This window comes from Littorina saxatilis, linkage group LG5 (genome assembly GCF_037325665.1).
Source record: "Littorina saxatilis isolate snail1 linkage group LG5, US_GU_Lsax_2.0, whole genome shotgun sequence".
NCBI lineage: Eukaryota > Metazoa > Mollusca > Gastropoda > Littorinimorpha > Littorinidae > Littorina > Littorina saxatilis.
The window spans coordinates 9,966,905-9,984,971 of NC_090249.1; the positions used below are offsets into that span (position 1 = coordinate 9,966,905).

At 42.4% G+C, this 18,067-nt stretch overlaps 1 protein-coding gene across 4 annotated transcripts in view; it reads right to left on the reverse strand.

Annotated features, from left to right (window-relative positions):
* The window catches only part of LOC138966263 (microtubule-associated serine/threonine-protein kinase 3-like), a 211,480-nt gene that overhangs the window by 35,772 nt on the left and 157,641 nt on the right, over positions 1 to 18,067 (reverse strand). For 3 of the 4 annotated variants that reach the window (XM_070338412.1, XM_070338410.1, XM_070338413.1), the window contains 7 exons: positions 15,405 to 15,452; positions 11,974 to 12,049; positions 11,066 to 11,275; positions 9,640 to 9,738; positions 9,232 to 9,358; positions 8,649 to 8,740; positions 801 to 889 (listed from right to left, as the gene is read on the reverse strand). In XM_070338412.1, the coding sequence (XP_070194513.1) occupies positions 801 to 889; positions 8,649 to 8,740; positions 9,232 to 9,358; positions 9,640 to 9,738; positions 11,066 to 11,275; positions 11,974 to 12,049; positions 15,405 to 15,452 (741 nt within the window). The remainder of the gene's footprint in view (positions 1 to 800; positions 890 to 8,648; positions 8,741 to 9,231; positions 9,359 to 9,639; positions 9,739 to 11,065; positions 11,276 to 11,973; positions 12,050 to 15,404; positions 15,453 to 18,067) is intronic. The other variant, XM_070338411.1, reaches the window with a different exon arrangement.

Sequence of the window (18,067 nt, forward strand, 5' to 3'; positions counted from 1 at the left end):
ACATGCTCTCAATGTGAAACATCAACCATGCTTTCTTTCTTTATTTGGTGTTTAACGTCGTTTTCAACCACGAAGGTTATATCGCGACGAATGAACCATGCTCTCAATGTGAAACATCAAACATGCTCTCAATGTGAAATATCAAACATGCTTTCAATGTGCTACCTACAACTACTAGTTGTGACAGCGAAAGGCAGAGGAAGGTTATAGGATAGCAAGAAAGGACAGTGCACCAAATACGTCTTCACAGGACGGAATCCACACGTTCAGTCATGTTTTCCCACGTTCACTCTCATGTGATCTCATTCCTCTCGGAGTTGAGGGATATAAAAATGTAAGAAATATTCTTCTGCAATCACAAGCCTCTCAAGTTCAAAGGCCAACGTATGTAGCTTTAGTTTCTCGTGCTGGCAACACTAAAATGAGCTCTGTGGACTTGTACGCTAACTAGGCTTGGTCTCCTGGAGACAGATGTTCGGTTTCAAGCGTGCGTCTTCTTCTAGTCTTTCTGTCATGGTATTTAGCATGGCTTTAAAATGTTCTTGTACAGAATGATCTACAGGTCCTGTGACACTGACAGCTTGTTCTCCTCTCCAGAGGAGATGACAATTAATCTGATGACTAACTTGCTTATTGCCAGGTTATATACACAGCAACTGACTTACCATGCCACCACACTTTAACGTCAAAGTTAGCACTGAATATTCTTCTTTGACTATGTACAATCTGAAACTATTCTAGGCAAGCAGTGTCTTTCCATATAGAATGTTAGCAATATAAAATGGCTTCCTTCAACTTACGCGTAAGCACCGTTGCTGATGAGTTTGATTGTCTCAAAGTCTTCCTCTGTGGGTGGGTGACTCTTGATGATCTTCTGGATCTCTTTGGCCTGAAACACACCAACACCAAATGTTTTCAAAACACAATAATTCTAATAAATCTATGAACCAACCAAGAACATTTCTTCACCGATTCATTCTGGAATGTGTTCGTGGGGGAAAAATCATTCAAAGAAAAAAGAGGAACAAAGTGAATAAGAAGACACAGGACATGGAACAGAATATCTGAGAAAGCAAGCAATGATGATGATTAAAACTCGCCATCACAATAATGTTCCACATGTTTGTTTTACAAAACCTTCCACGTACAGTACCTGGCGAAAGAAACGCAACTCATTCGCTCCCACTGTAGCAAGTGATTTTTCGTCATTTTCAAATTGTCGTAAAATATGAACCAGATAAGGCATATAACAGCTCCGAAAGCTGGTGGTGCTGCTTATGCAGTGCGTCCAGCAGATCATGTTCGAGAAGAGAACCTTCGAGAAAGGAAGCGATTAAAGTCTCGCCGAAAGAACCATTCGTTCAGCTGAGACCTTCTCCCAAGCGGCGAACAGCAAAGCTACATCCTTTGGTTCTGCGTCCTGAAGGAACACAAAGGGATCCAGTGAGGACGTAATTGCACGAGAGAGATAACGAATCAAAGTCTCAGTTAAAGACAATAATTCTAAAGAAGTGCGGCCGCATTCTTCCACAGCCCGGAGATCCTTGTCCTTGCAAACAGACAGTTTCTCCTTGCTATAACCATCCTAAAGGATGTTCGTCAAGTCCGGTGTAACCGGAAGCGGTTCCGTAGTTAGAACAAAAGAATAAGTTCTTAGGCTTGGTGTTAACCGAGGCCTACGGATAGCGCTCAGCGAGTGATGCGGGTGACGCAAGCCAAGGCAATGCCGCAGCAGGTGCTTCACCGAGCGCTGCCAACGAAGGAAGTGGTGGAAGATGAGAATCATTTGAGAAAACTTTCGCAAGTTCAAATGCCACCGAGGGATGCTCTAAGAACTTAAAGTTCAAAGATTTTCCTGAGAAGGCTCAAATCAGCAAAGCTGAAGGTGGAGGAACAGCAGATGACGATGCTACCACTACTCCCTCCGGGAAATAGTGTGTAGTGACCTCTGCGGCTAAGGCCAACTTAGTTGGCAGCTTAACCGGAAGTAGAAAAAGGGGCATCCCCATCTGCCTCAGAGGCATCGTCTTCCACATCCTCATCATCCTGTTCCGGAGTATCCCAACGATCATCAAAAGTGTGAGATCCGGAAATCAACCCCGCAGAGGCAACATCGGCCGAAGCCGGAAATGATTGGGAAAACCCCCCTGAAGTTGGACATCCTTGAACGGATCCTCCATCGACCTGCCTCATGCCAGCTGAACAACTGGAAACGGAAATGGTTGTAGCCTGCACATCGGCGCCGGAAACCGCCAAAGCGAACCGGAAGTCAAAGGCTGATGAGTGCCGACCGCCAACACCAAAGTGTTATTGGCGGAAGGCGATACCATCCTGCCATCGGAAACCCCACCGCGGAAGCGGATCCAGCAGCGGATCAGTAAGCATCAGCCTCTAACCACCCGGAAACCGCGGAAGCGAAACCGGAAGCCGAGGCTGATGAGTGCCGACCGCCAACACCGAAGTGTTATTGGCGGAAGGCTACACCATCCTACCACAGGTACCCGTGACCGCGGAAGCGGATCCAGCAGCGGATCGGTAAGCATCAGCCCCAACCAGTCCCAACAATGGTGACCGGAAGACACTGTTGTCCTGCTACCTGATCGCGGAAACGCAGCAGCGAGACCGGAAAGAGAGGTAGCGGACACATGCTCTTCACACCCCGCCCCGTGCCATCCATAAAAGGTCGTAAGGGTAGAGTGTGGGAGGAACCTTTTTGCTGGTGTGCAAATCCACTAAAGCGGAAACCGTTACCGGAAGTCGCAAAAGCGAAATCCGGAAGCCAAAGGCATACCATCCTGCCACCGGAAATCGAGACCGCGGGAGCGGATCCAGCAGTGGATTGGTAAGCATCAGCTCGAGCCTGTCCCAAAAGGTGACCGGGCTACGCTGTTGTCCTACTACCTGATCGCGGAAACGCAGCAGCGAGACCGGAAAGAGAGGTAGCGACACATGCTCTTCACACTCCGCCCCGTGCCATGAAAGGTCGTAAGGGTATCGTGTGGGAGGAACCATTTGGCTGGTATGCAAATCCACCGAGCGGAACCGTTGCCAAAGGCTGTTGTTCTTCACCAAGGCGAGCCGAAGCTCTGACCCCGTACGAGAGCGCAAAAACACCGCTCGCGACGCTAAAGCGCCGAGAGGACTGGGCAGTGCTGATGTCTAACAGGCAGACAAAAGTTCGTTGACAAGTAAACCTGACGCCGAACTAAACACATCTGTCGGCTCTGCAACAACGTCGGTAGACGTAATGGTTGCAGAAGATTCGGAACGAACCCGTGCGAGCGACAGTGCATTACCTACTCCGGAAGGGAGCAGCAGAGAAGCCTAACTTGCTATTTGTTTACAATCAGCAGTTAACATGCCCTGAACCTCAGAATAAACGATGACAAAAAGGCAAGAAGATCCTCTTGCTTAACTTCATTATGGTTGTAACACCTGTGGTTATTAACCGAAGCTGAAAAGTCAACTGAGGGAGAAGCGGTATCTATCAACAATAGAATAGAATGCTGCGTATCAGGGTAAAGTCCCAAACCAAAGACGGCTTCTCGCTAAGAAAACTTTGAGAACTTTGAGAGCGAAGAGTAGTATAAGAAGTTCGTGGATTAGCGCCAGCTTTAACCGTTTTGCCCGATTGAGAAAAAGGTGAGCAAATCTGCTTGGCAGAGCTCTTAGTTCTCTCTTTATGTCTAGGTTGTCGGCCATTTTGAAAGTCAAAATGGCGAATAACTGTTACAAAAGACAAGTGGCAAAACTTTCAAAAAGGCTAAGAATCTTCTCGTTATACAAAAAAGGAACGCTCTCACCAATTCGTGAAACACGTCATGCAACGTGGGTCGAAGGAAAAGGAATGAGTGTCACCGGTGTATGTCCGGCGCATGCGCAGGACACCAGTAGGGGAGGAAACTACCATGGACCATGCCTTATATGGCATAGTTTTGTTTCTAAGAGTTACCTCCCCGTGTTACCACGGATGAGTGCTTCAATACCTTAGCAACAAAATAAAGTTATTGCTATCTATGTGAGTTGGGTAAGAATATGTAATTTAATATTAAATTGTTTTCTGTTTTGACCATTTTATAAACTGTATTATACAGGGCAGGGGTCAAGTGAGTCGTGATTCCAGGCGAACGTGTCACTTTTGACACACTACAAAATTCGTAAAAATGCATATTTTTTAACCAGGTCAAGACAGTTGTGGAGGAAATTCATCTCTCAACATGATAATTTAATTTTAATTATTCGCCAAAGCGTAACATAATTACAAAAATGAACATAAATCACTTTGACGGTGTTAAAAAGGGTTGTTTGGGAAAAAGCTCCTTCGCACAGAATCGATGTTATTTGTTTTAAAATCAGATGCTTTTTGTGACCAAGTGTCTGTTCTTTACGAACATGCTATGATAAGAAGAAAAAATCCTGCGCTTTTTTTTTAATTTGTTTTATTTATAACCAATGACCTGTTAGTGTTGTGATTCGTAAAAAAGAACTGTGAAGCCAAACACATACACCCCCCTCCCTTAACACATACATACACACTCATAAACACAAATAAACACAAACAGACACATCGATACACATTCACACATAAATAAACAGACAAACGAACAAACAAAGTCCCTAAGATGTGCAGGTCCGCTTTGCAGTGCTGAAATAGACGCCCACTGTCACTTTGAAGATCGCTGTCCCAAACTGCGATAATGTAACGCTTTGGCGAATAATTCTAATGAAATGATCATGTTGAGAAATAAATGTCCTCCAAATTTGTCTTTACCTGGTTGAAAAATATGCATTTTTATGAATGTTGTAGCAGGCCTAATTGACATGTTCGCCTGAAGCAGCTTTTCCCAAACAACCCTTTTTAACAGCGTCTATGTGATTTATAATCATTTTTGTAATTATGTTACGCTTTTGCGAATAATTCAATTTAACCCCTTCACTGCCACTGTATAACAGCATTTTGGTATTGCTGTGTGCCAGGGCAAAATTTCGCTTTCTTCGGTAGGTTCACTAATCTGTTCACTGCTCGATCATTTATTGAGATATCTCTTAGATCTTTGGCATGTGTTTTGCTTATACCCTTGGCTATTATAGGATGACATGATCATTGGACTTTGTTTGTGATTGTTATAGTAAAAATTGATATAATGACCATTTTTGTCAAAAATTACAGTTTCCGGACTTACACACACATTGCAGCACGTAAAACCACACAAAACACTGCTAAAACTGGTGTCAAACATCAGGTACTCACATTACAGCCCATAAAAGTATTCTTCTGTGTGGTAATCCATAAATCACTTCTTGTAGAGCTTCCAGAACACTGTATCGCTTGAAAACAGGTCTACGAGTTGAGGTCCGACTTTCGGCCGCCATTGTGAATGCTATTGATCGGTTCTACATTTCTAACACAGTTTTTAACACGTGGTAGTAACTTATCCGAACGGTCTATGGGAAAGAACTGTGTTTAAAACCCCTACAAGTACTTGGACAGTGGTTACCTCCCATTTAGTTTTCAGAAATGTCCTGAAATGTTGTTGACACAAATAATAATAATAATAATAATAATAATGGAAACTTATAGAGCGCTTACCTAGAAGCTCTAAGCGCTTTACAATGACATTGCTATACACATGTACAAAACCAAAATACAGCATTAAGACACAAAAAGAACAGGAGTACAAAAGCAAATTCATCGTTTAAATCCATGCAGTCACAAACAAACACACGCGTGCGCACGCACATACGCATGCGCATACACACACACATGCACAGATACACACAGACACACGTTCACACACACACACGCACAATGATGCACACACACACACGCACACACACACACGCATACAGACAGGCGCACACACATACATACAACACACACACATACACATGCACTCACACATGAATACTAATATACCTACACAATCTGCATACATGGCGTACACACAAAAAAGCCGCAGATATAATCACAAAACCAAGCTCGTGCTTATGCACATCCATTTATCTAACTAGATAAACTGATTTGTAGTTTGCACAAGGAAAAGAGAAAAAGTAGCAGCACACGATTTCCAGATCACTGGCTGCTGCAGGGGTCACCAGACAGTTTGGGAGTTACTGGTTAGTCTAGAAAATGCTGTGTGAACAGGTGCGTTTTCAGATTTGATCTAAAAGAAGAAAAGGATGGACTATGTCTGACAGAATAAGGAAGGGAGTTCCATGTTTTAACAGCAGCAAATGAAAATGCGCGTTGTCCATGTACTTTTCTTTTTTTTGTTGGAATTCGGAACATTCGAGTGTCAGCGGCAGAGTGCAGCGATCTGGAAGGGACGTACAGGTTTACGAGTTCAGACAGATATGAAGGTGCAGAACCAGTGATGATTTTAAAACAGAGACACGAGCTTTTGTACTTAATTCTTTGATTGACCGGAAGCCAGTGCAGATATTTCAAAAGGGGAGTACAAGGTTGCTTCTTGGAGGATTTACAAATTAATCTTGCAGCTGAATGTTGAACCCTTTGCAGTGGTTGGATGATAGTCTGGGGGCTACCGATTAGTACTGAATTACAAAAGTCTATTCTAGATAGCACACACGAAGAAATTAGTGTTTTGGTGGCCTCTTCAGTCAGACAAGAGCGGACTGAACTAATCCTTTTCAACTCAATGTATGCGGCCTGGCAGGTTTTGGTGACATGCTGTTTCATAGTCAGATCGCGGTCAATAATGACTCCAAGATCGCGGACTTTATCTGCAAAATCAATGCTAACAGCACCGAGTGTTACTGCTTTTGGAAGAGAGTGAGTTTTTTTGGATTTTGAGAAACACATCGCCTCGGTCTTATCGTCATTCAGTTTGAGTTTATTTTCTGACATCCATGTTTTAACAGTTGAAGTACAGATGTTTAGAGAGTGAAGGAGGTTAGGAATGTTTTCAGGTGATTCTGATTTGTATAGTTGTGTGTCGTCTGCGAACATTTCATGCTCGACGGAATGAGTCGAGATTACATCGGACAGAGGAGTTGTATAGAGAATAAAAAGGACAGGACCCAGCACAGAGCCTTGTGGGACGCCAAACTCAAGGGGAACTGTGGCTGACTGGTGGTCACCAACAAGAACAAACTGCTTTCTCTCAGTTAGATACGACCGAAACCACTGAAGTGCGGTATTGCGAATGCCAAAAGCCTGCTCCAACCGACGGAGAAGAATTTCGTGATCGATGGTATCGAACGCAGCCGAAAGGTCCAAAAGTAGAAGAACCGAAACTTTATCTTCATCAAGGGAGACTAAGAGATCATTTACTACGCGTAGAATAGCGGTCTCTGTACTGTGTCCTGGACGGTAAGCAGACTGGTGAGGGCTCAGGAGATTGTTACAAGAGAGATGGGAAGCAAGTTGGTGGAGAACGATTTTTTCAAGAAGCTTAGAAAGGAAGGGAAGATTTGAGATAGGTCTATAGTTCTTCAGTTGGTTAGGATCTAGTGAGGCTTTCTTTAGAATGGGTTTTACAACTGCCTCTTTGAAACTAGAAGGGACAGTACCAGTGGTCAGTGATTCATTTACAATGTTTGTAATGGTGGGCAGAAGGGTTTCGAGATTGTCGTGGAAAAGTTTTGATGGAATCGGGTCTAGCTCACACGACTTTTTTGCAGACTTTTGAAGAGTCTCTAGAACAAACTTTTCGGACACTGGTGTAAAGTTAAACAATGGAGAACCAGTGTACGTCTCAGTGGTGACGTTGCTGAGTGAGGGCTGGGGGAAACTGTCTCGAATGTAGACGGGGTGGGCAGTGAAGGGGTTGAATGATCATGTTGAGAGATTAATTTCCTACACAATTGTCTTTACCTGGTTGAAAAATATACATTTTTAAGAATTTTGTAGCGTGTCGAAGTGACACGTTCGCCTGCAATCACGACTCGATTGACCCCTACCCTGTAACACTGTTTATGAAAAGGTAAAAAAAATCGTACAGCCAGTAAAATATCCTCCACGAATCTGTCTTCCTTTTTTATGTACCTTATCTGGTTCATATTTTACGACAATTTGAAAATGACGAAAAATCACTTGCAACAGTGGGCGCGAATGAGTTGCATTTCTTTCGCCGCGTACTGTACAAGTCAAATCCCAATAAAAGTAAGCTGTTCAAGTCTCTGCAGCACAAGCACACAGACACATACATTTTTGCATCAAGTAAGTCTTTCTTTATTTGGTGTTTAACGTCGTTTTCAACCACGAAGGTTATATCGCGACGGGGAAAAGGGGGAGATGGGATAGAGCCACTTGTCAATTGTTTCTTGTTCACAAAAGCACTTATCAAAATTTTGCTCCAGGGGCTTGCAACGTAGTACAATATATTACCTTACTGGGAGAATGCAAGTTTCCAGTACAAAGGACTTAACATTTCTTACATACTGCTTGACTAAAATCTTTACAAAAATTGACTATATTCTATACAAGAAACACTTAACAAGGGTAAAAGGAGAAACAGAATCAGTTAGTCGCCTCTTACGACATGCTGGGGAGCATCGGGTAAATTCTTCCCCCTAACCCGCGGGGGGTCATCAAGTAAGTGAGAGTATGGGAAGGGGAAAGAGATGACAGTTTGCATCCACTAAGTGAGAGTATTGGGAGGGTGAAGCGAGCAAGTGATTCTCACCTCAGGTTCTTCATCATCGTCCTTGCCACCGTCAGTCTCGGTCAGCCCTGGTTCCAAGTCTAGGATCTCCGTGGGGGTCACGCCGCTGATGTCTGCAACAGGTCACAACACTCACTGTGAACTCACAGCAAACACCTCAACTTCATTCCAACAGGCTTATTCATTCTTTAATATTAATTGATTTGGAATGGTGTTCAGAATGTATGTATGTTTTTGTGAGGCACATAGAACTATTTTCGGATTTGCGCCATATTTCTTCATTATTATTATTAATCTCTGGGAGGTTTCTATCCATCACCTCCTGCCAAGGTGCCATACAATGAAGGACAAAACTGGAAACGCGGATTGCCATCCAGAAAGAACCAGGCAGGCATCTCATACGCTGGCATTTTACCAGTTGAAATCTAGCGATGCTACCGACGTCTGGAAAATTCCAGTAAAGTCACACTGATACAATAAACAACTCCACTTGGTTTAAATAGATCCTTCTTCCTTCTTGTGGAGGTCAAGGTGGCATGACAGCGGACAGAACAAAGAGAAAAGGCAGAAAGCCAAGAGAGAAAGAGAGTTGAGAGGATCGTACCGGCGAGGGGGTCCCTGTTGAGTCCCAGCTTGGAGATGATATACTGCGGGATCTCGGCTTTCAGCGTCTGTTTGGCCTGGCCCTCCGCTGCCTCCAGCAGCATGTAGAACTCCTCCGGGTCAAACTCCTGTCACAGGCAGAGCATGCGCCATTTCACACATTGTCACACAGCAGTAAAGTGAAGTTAGAGAAAAATGCTGTGGGGTACATGTTGTGCCTTGATTTCAGTCATGCTCTTTGACATGTCAAACTGTACATGGCATTACTTGTTGCAGCCACGGCAATGCCCAAACAATACTGGTTCAAAGCAGTATGGAAAACGCGCACCAGTATTTTATCGTCCAACCGTCGACTTCAAACTGGCAGCAGCTGAATTTACAACCATTTTGACATGAAGAGTTAACTTACCAAACACTCGAGGAGCCTGACTGGTCGGGATATGATGAGTAGCAGCTGTTTGATGAGCGGATACAGGTTCTTGTAGGCATCCATCGAGCGTTCTCTCGCCTGTTGATGAGAGACAAAGTGTGAATGAACCCAGCAATAAGCATCATAAAGTCTATACAGTAGTTTCTGCGATGTGTGGCCCCTCCGATGAGAGGACACCTCCATTAAAAGGACACATTCTGTTGTCCCTTTACTATATCTACCAAAATCTACCTGTCATGACAGGCCACCTGCAATGTAGGGACACTTTCGGCTGGTCCCAAGGGTGTCCTTTCATCAAGTCTTCTTTTCAAGCCCTCACTGGCAAAACAGACAACACAACGCATCACGTCAAGCCCTGAACCTATTCGCTTCATACCCCTTGGATAACATTTCTCAAGCTAGTCTTCGCAAGTGTTTTAAAGATTATATATACATCAAATAATATAGGGAAAAACTTCCCTCTTGCATTGCTCGCTTCGCGAGACATCTGTTCTGCTGACCAACCAATAGTGGTGTGCATTTCCTCAGGACTGGAAATTGATTTCTATAATGCAACACCCAAACACACAAACAATGAACACACATTCTGAAGAGCTCGTACAAGCAGACATATAGACCCTTTTTTTTCCCATAAGTATCCCTCTTGCACACAAACAGTGAACACACATCCTCGAGAAGCTCATATAAGTAGGTGTATAGACCTGTTTTCTCCAAAAGTATCCCCCTTGCACACAAACAGTGAACTCACATCCTCGAGGATCTCATATAAGTAGGTGTATAGACCTGTTTTCTCCAAAAGTATCCCCCTTGCACACAAACAGTGAACACACATCCTTGAGAATCTCATATAAGTAGGTGTATAGACCTGTTTTCTCCAAAAGTATCCCCCTTGCACACAAACAGTGAACACACATCCTCGAGAATCTCATATAAGTAGGTGTATAGACCTGTTTTCTCCAAAAGTATCCCCCTTGCACACAAACAGTGAACACACATCCTCGAGAATCTCATATAAGTAGGTGTATAGACCTGTTTTCTCCAAAAGTATCCCCCTTGCACACAAACAGTGAACACACATCCTCGAGAATCTCATATAAGTAGGTGTATAGACCTGTTTTCTCCAAAAGTATCCCCCTTGCACACAAACAGTGAACACACATCCTCCTCGAGCTCATATAAGTACAGTAGGTGTATAGACCTGTTTTCTCCAAAAGTATCCCCCTTGCACACAAACAGTGAACACACATCCTCCTCGAGCTCATATAAGTACAGTAGGTGTATAGACCTGTTTTCTCCAAAAGTATCCCCCTTGCACACAAATAGTGAACACACATCCTCCTCGAGCTCATATAAGTTCAGTAGGTGTATAGACCTTTTTCCTCTTGCACACAACCAATGCACTCACATCCTCGAGGAGCTTCTCCAGGTTGTCGAGGAGCTCGTAGAAGTAGGCGCGTGTGACCATCTTGTCTTTAGACTTGGTGAGGCAGTCCTGGGCCAGCTGCAGCACCTGGTGATGAAGGAAGCTCAGCACAGCGTTGCTCTCCTGCTCCTCGTCCAGAGACTGGTTCCACTCTAGGAAGTGTTGCAGGCGCTCCTCCATCTGCGCTGTGGCCTGAACACACACAGAGAAAGAGTGTCACAAAATTAAGAAACATACAGTGGACCCCCCCCCCCCCCCCAAGACTTCACCCTTGATTTTTCAAATGTTATGTTCATCATATCTGTACATTTTAAGACTCTATCCTGTTTAAGAATGGATTCTCTCAGATTTGTGGAGTCTGAAAAGGGGGTTCTCACAGTACTCTGTGACTATATTTAGCCGGTTAAGGAGGCATGGTGTCCATTAGCAGGAATTTTTGTTTTTAAATCTTATTTGAAATGAGGTTCCAGTGCTTCAAGACTTGACAGAAGTTCAGTGAAACCCACTTGCAGTTACCTTCTGAAAAGAGTTCAAAGTTCACTATTAGTAAAATTTTATTATTAGTGAGTTGGGAATTACACCTCTGTGAATAATGTGTGGGAATGTGGCTTTGTATGTAATGTAGCTAAAATCTCACCATACTTGAGTAGACTATCACAGTTTGTGGATTCTATAATAGAAAACAGTGTAATCTAAAAAAGTGGACTTTAAATGTGCGTGTGATGTGGTGCGTATTAGCTCTCACATGTTCCTCACATCTCACCACCTTCCACCCTAATTGGATTATTTACCAAACCGCAGCAGAAATACTGATTTTTAAAATGACAATTGCAGCACAGTTATTACGACATGCTCTATAAACAGAGAGAAAAAGGCACTTAGAATGTTACCTTTGGAAATCGTTCCTTGTAGACGTTATTCATCATGATGATCTCACTCTCCATGCCCGGAGACTTGGCCGGGCTACTGTCAAACACAATAAACAAGATCCAGGTCAGTGTCTTTCACTCACAGACTGTCACATCTGACACACGGTACACCGTCATCAACACAAAGTGCCGACATATAGTACCACTACTAACTATGGCAGCATGGATGGTTCTACAGTGTGGGAAATACTTTACACAACAAACATAAGCCACACACATATATGGCAAAAAGTAATTAAGGTGTAGGGTAAAACTAAACTAAACTAAACTTTCGTTTTCAAGTTGGTTTGTTTTCTAAAAGTCTAATCCAAACAGTTACACGTAACACTCACACAGAGACTAAAAGGGAACTGTCCCTCACTGGTTCATTGGGAGACATGGCTGCTATTATGTGACGGGTATATGTACTATCATCACAACAATTGTTCCAACACACATTATACCTCTAATCAACAAGATAAAATAACTTTACAAAATGATAATTGCACTTTCAGACTGAAAAAGCAGATGCAAAGTTTAGCAACCTAGTGTGAATACAGCAACAAAATAACAAGCAATGCTTAAAAGAGATTCACATTCTAAATTACATCAATGCTATTTATAGACCCATACTTAGCAATTTGCAGTCAATTCACTCTTTCAACAGCAAAGATCAAAGCCCAGATCTAATAAAAAGCTTTGCTCAGAATAAAACTCAACTTTGCAACAAACTCTTCAACAAAGTAAAATAACACTACCTGACCCACTACATTCTAAAACTTGCATGAAAACAGAAACCTCATTTTTCACTTGCACTTGCACTAAAACAAAAATCGTGTTTTTTAAAACTAATGTGCTGGAACAGATTAACTACATTATCTGAAACTTGTACAGAAACAGAAACCTAGAAATAGTCTGACTTCTAACTATAATCTCTGGTCTATTGCAGTCATAGAAAAGAGATAAACATTTTTAAAACCTATAACCACATATATTGTAGCGACCTCTTGCAAGCACACAAATAGAAATCAACTGCAGCTCTCTAAATGATTTCACTCCCCCTAACCCTTAAATACACCAAAAAAACACCACATGAACAATATTTACAAAACACATATAAACAGTCACACAAATCTTAAGAAAAATGTATCATGCTCTACATCAGATTCAGATACACCAAAACGTTATAAATTCCAAATACTATATCCTGAAACAAAAACATATTTCCAAAACTCTACCCCCAAGGCCTCTCCCTTGTTTTTCAATGTTTGTTGTTCATACAAGGTGGGTGAGATGGTGTGTGTGTGTGTGTGTGTGTGTGTGTGTGTGTGTGTGTGTGTGTGTGTGTGTGTGTGTGTGTGTGTGTGTGTGTGTGGGGGGGCTCCGGTGAGGTAACAATTAAGTGAAATCCCGGTACAATGTAATTCAATGAAGGTAAAAAACCTTTAATTCTTCTTCAAATGTTCTAAAATTCACGTGAGTTTGGAAAAGAAGCAAGAAATCTCAAGCACTGCTTGTCCCTGAACAGATGACTGTTGACACTTCACATGAAAGATAATAATTGCATGCAGTCCCACTCCCTGGAGCTATGCATGTTTCCTGTCTTTCTTTTAAGGTATGCTTGCAAATTACACCGGGAGAAAAAGCTCAGGAAATTTGTTATTAATTTTTCTTATCTCGCCACAAAGCATTTTTAAATGCTGAACATTAAAGGCACAGTTAGCCTCCCGTAAACCATCACAGATACTGTCAGGCTTTTACACACAGTACAAACAGCCTTCCATTTGAACGCTCACCGAACGGGAACATCCTAGGTGCCCTACGTAAAGAGCGAGCAATTTTCAAAGAATTAATTTTGCGGATTGTCTCCTCACACAATCGGACCGTGGTGCGTTTTGGCGCTAGACCTAACTTTTAAAATCTAAAAAATAAATTGACAGCTTCTTACACAAACACTCTTAAATCATAAAAGAATTCTTTTTTCATCAAGACAAGATCAGTACAATTCGAAGTTTTGAAAGTTTGAAAAAAAAAAAGCCCGGAAGCAGGGTCACGCAAGGTCGTGGTTCTCGTAGCAGACGACGGTTTATGCCTGTCGCCAGTTCCTCTGAACAGTCAAAAGCCATCGCTAGAGTTCTTGTGAACCACATCCGTTTGTTTCGTGCATAGTCAGAGGTACATAATAACGTGCTATTGCAGATAAGCTCACAGCGAGCCGCATTCAAATTACAAACTGATGACTGCATTGTGAAAAAGGGAAACTAGATCACACGGGTTCACGATGGCTCAGGGGTAAGATAAACCACGCAAAAATAAATTCTTTGAAAATTGCTCGCTCTTTAAGGAGGGCACCTAGGATGTTCTCAAGCGGTGAGTGTTTAAATGAAAGGGTGTTCGTACTGTGTGTAAAAGCCTGACAGTATCTGTGATGGTTTACGGGAGGCTTACTGTGCCTTTAAATGCAAATGGCAGCTTCAAGATGTTATCACCTTATCCTGTACATTTGTGACCACCCCCTGCCAGACAAGTTAATGGAGATGCAGACAAAAACATTACAGACAAATAAACAGAGGAAGATGATCACAACTAAACACAATCCTGTGTAAGCGCACAAAGTGATCATTATTCCATTTTACATTCAACTCATTTGCAGTAAGCCTGTGAAATAAAATGTCAGAAAGTTTCCGTTTACAATAATGTACAGTCCCCACCCAGTGCGGGATTGCATGTTCCATCAAACACCACATAAGACAAAACACTGAAGTCAAACAATAAAAGCAAAATGCATGGCAGACCACAATACTGTGAAGCAACTATTAAAACCAGTCATCCAAAATGAGGGAACTACGCAATTCTTCAAAACTCACTGGGTACAACAAACGGAAACAATAAGCAGTTTGCAACATAAATAAAAACAAGTTTCAGCAGCTAAACAGGCAAGGCAAAATAAACAGAAAATCAATGAACATCTTTATCCATTAAATCTGCAGTCTGGAGGCATTCAGTCCCAGGTCTGCTATTTATATATGTAGTTCACTCTGTGTGTGTGTGTGTGTGTGTTTGTGTGTGTGCGTGTGTGTGTGTGTGTGGTGTGTGTGTGTGTGTGTGTGTATGTGTGTGTGTGTGTGTGTGTGTGTGTGTGTGTGTGTGTGTGTGTTTGTGTGTGTGCTTGGGTATGCATATGTGCATGTCTGCGTGTGTGCATGTGTGCATGTGCATTCAGATGCATCATGCACTTGCACATACATGAAAAAACAAGGTAATGACATGTATTTGTCTTTGCCGAATTTTTGACTGCATACATAAATGGCAGCCATTAACACAACACCCCAAAGACTGCAGCTTTAACAGACTACAGTTGAGATTAAAGCTGAGGGGTAAACTTTAAAAAGGGATTGTAATGGCTGCCATACTGCGGAGACTGGCACATGTGACGGTACACACTACTCCATGCAACAGATCTGCAATAAATAGAACACAGGGGTTTGTGTCATCAGGGAACACGTTCAACAGGGGCTTGTCACTGCCTGTGCAACACAATGCATTTCAGTGGAAGGTACAGAGGGTAACAGGAGACACATTTTGCGAAGGAAATATGATGTAGTGAAGAGTTCAAATATGAGAGGTGGGGAAAATAGAAAACCATTGGTGGTCAGTTACAGTATTTTGAGTGTGGCCAGTTCTATTTGTTCTTTCACAGGAGCTAATAAACAGCAGAAACAGACCAGGAAGTGATGAAAGTAACTGACCGAAGGAAACTAAATCAACACAGTGGAATCCCCCCTTTTAAGACTCCCACCCTCTGATTTTCTCTGATTGTTGGCAGCATTAGCAGGGGGGGGTTCCACTATAATAGCATGTAACTCAACAGAACAAAACAGAAGAAAGAAGCAAGGATGTGTTCAAAGCAAAACTGTATGAATGTCCAGTCTATAACTGGCTCAATACAGACGTCAACGCCGTGATTTTTAATGCTACAACAATGTCTAATAGCCTTCTGTTGGGTACTTTCGGCTGAGTAAAGAATGATGTGTGATTAGACTTTGTGCAGTCTATACACACAGAACAGAAAGGAATTATAATTTATTACTAATTTCCACTATTTTGCTGGGGAGGAGGGTATTTATCGCAGCAAAGTCAGTGAAAATATAAAGATTTAAAAAAAACTGAGAATGCAGCATGAGTAATATCAAGCTAAAGAGAGACATGATAAATGGATGACGTTTCCTTGTCTTTTTCTTCCTGACTCGAAAACTAAAATGACTTGCTTAAGGCAAAAAAATCCATGACAAAGCAAGATGTCCCCTCTTTTAATATTAATGACATAAAGGACATTTACAAAGGTACAAATACTACTATGGTTCCAACCATCTTCAGCCAAATCAGGGGCCTTATAAACACACGGAAATAAAACCCACCTGAAAATAACTTTGATGACACAGGATTTTTAAGGACGAAAAGCTCAAGATAACGCTGATCACTCTCCCTAATGATCCCATCAGCCCCCTCCCAATTTAAGGCAGCTTTGTGCATTATCTAAACAGGGACCGGTCCCGGGCACTTCCGCTTTACTTTAATCTCTCCTTGAGACAGAAGCAGCACTCTCCTGCACCACTCCTTGAGACAGAAGCAGCACTCTCCTGCACCACTCCTTGTTGGCAGGAGAGGCTTAATTGAGGGCTGGTGCTTGTGACTCCAAGACAAACAAGCAGGGACACTAAATACCATCAGGTATTACTTTCATCATAGTGACTCAACACTCAGGACCAAAGGACGCTAAATGCTGCAAGGGATTTGCTATTTCTGTCTTGAATCGTGATCTTTGAATGCCAGACAAAGTCTTTTTAAAGGTGCTTCCATCCATTTATGCTAAAACTTTAAAGGCTAGTCCGTCCTATTTTGCGTCCATTGCCTTGTGGCCGCATCTGTTTCTAACTGTGTGCGTCTGATATGTAAATAGCGGTGGTGGGGGTTTACAAATCTAAACCAGTGTAAGTTACCGGTCACCTTTGACTGAACCTTGCCAATGCAAATTCTCATCCAGATAAATGAAGTCCGCATCAATGTTTCTACACCAAAATAAAACTTCCTCCACTTATCTGAATCACAATTCCATCATTTGCAATGCAAATGGGGGAACACTTTTTCTTATCTTGTCCAATCCTAGCTGCATTAATTTCTTGTTCTTTGTGAGTTTTGCTCCCAGTGACTGTGGGTTTTATAACAGTCTTCTTGTCTTTCTTACTGATTTTTTGCCTGAGACATTTATTTGTGTAAACTGGCAGTCTAATGAGGCCAAATTCAGCATGAAAAATAATCTCTACTTCCACTATTTTCCGAATAATTGACGGCTATATGAATCTGATTTGAGAACAGCATTGCAACCCGGCCTCCCACATTAAGTTTTATAAAGTGTTCTTATCTTGTAAAAACACACTGCACCCCTTCCTCCTCCACCCCCCCCCTCCCCTAGCCCCCAGGTCAATGTTTGGTGACCTTTAATGTGACCATCATCACCTCCTTAGTTTGACAAGACATGTGGTCTGAAACTGTACTTCTGCTCAGCATGACATTTAGAAGGTAATAAAAGAACCATAACAATATTTGACAAGCTTCCAAGGTTTATTTACCCAGAGTGCTTACATCGTTAAGCCTTGTGTCATATTTATGTTTTTTTAAAAAGCTCTTCTATCTTAAAATTCTCCCCTGTGTGTGGAGGGGAGTGGGGGGCTGGTGAACATAGGATGGAGCAGATCGTCTAGGAGGAGGAGGAGAAAGTGAGTGAGAGACAGAAGGAGGGAGCCTGAGATATTTTAAGTTATTTAAAGGGAGGGGGAGATCTGGACAAAAAATACATAAAAAAGGAAGGGGGTGATAAATTGTATTGAGATCAGGGAGCTTAATCTGCAATATTGCTACACCAAAGACTTGAAATAGCTACAAAGTACCTGGAACTGAAAAAATCGCCCCAATTTACCAAAGCAGCAAGACACTACACATGTGAAACGAGATATGACACAGGCCTTTCACCTGCACTCAAAGGCAAACACATCTCATGTTTATATGATATACCACA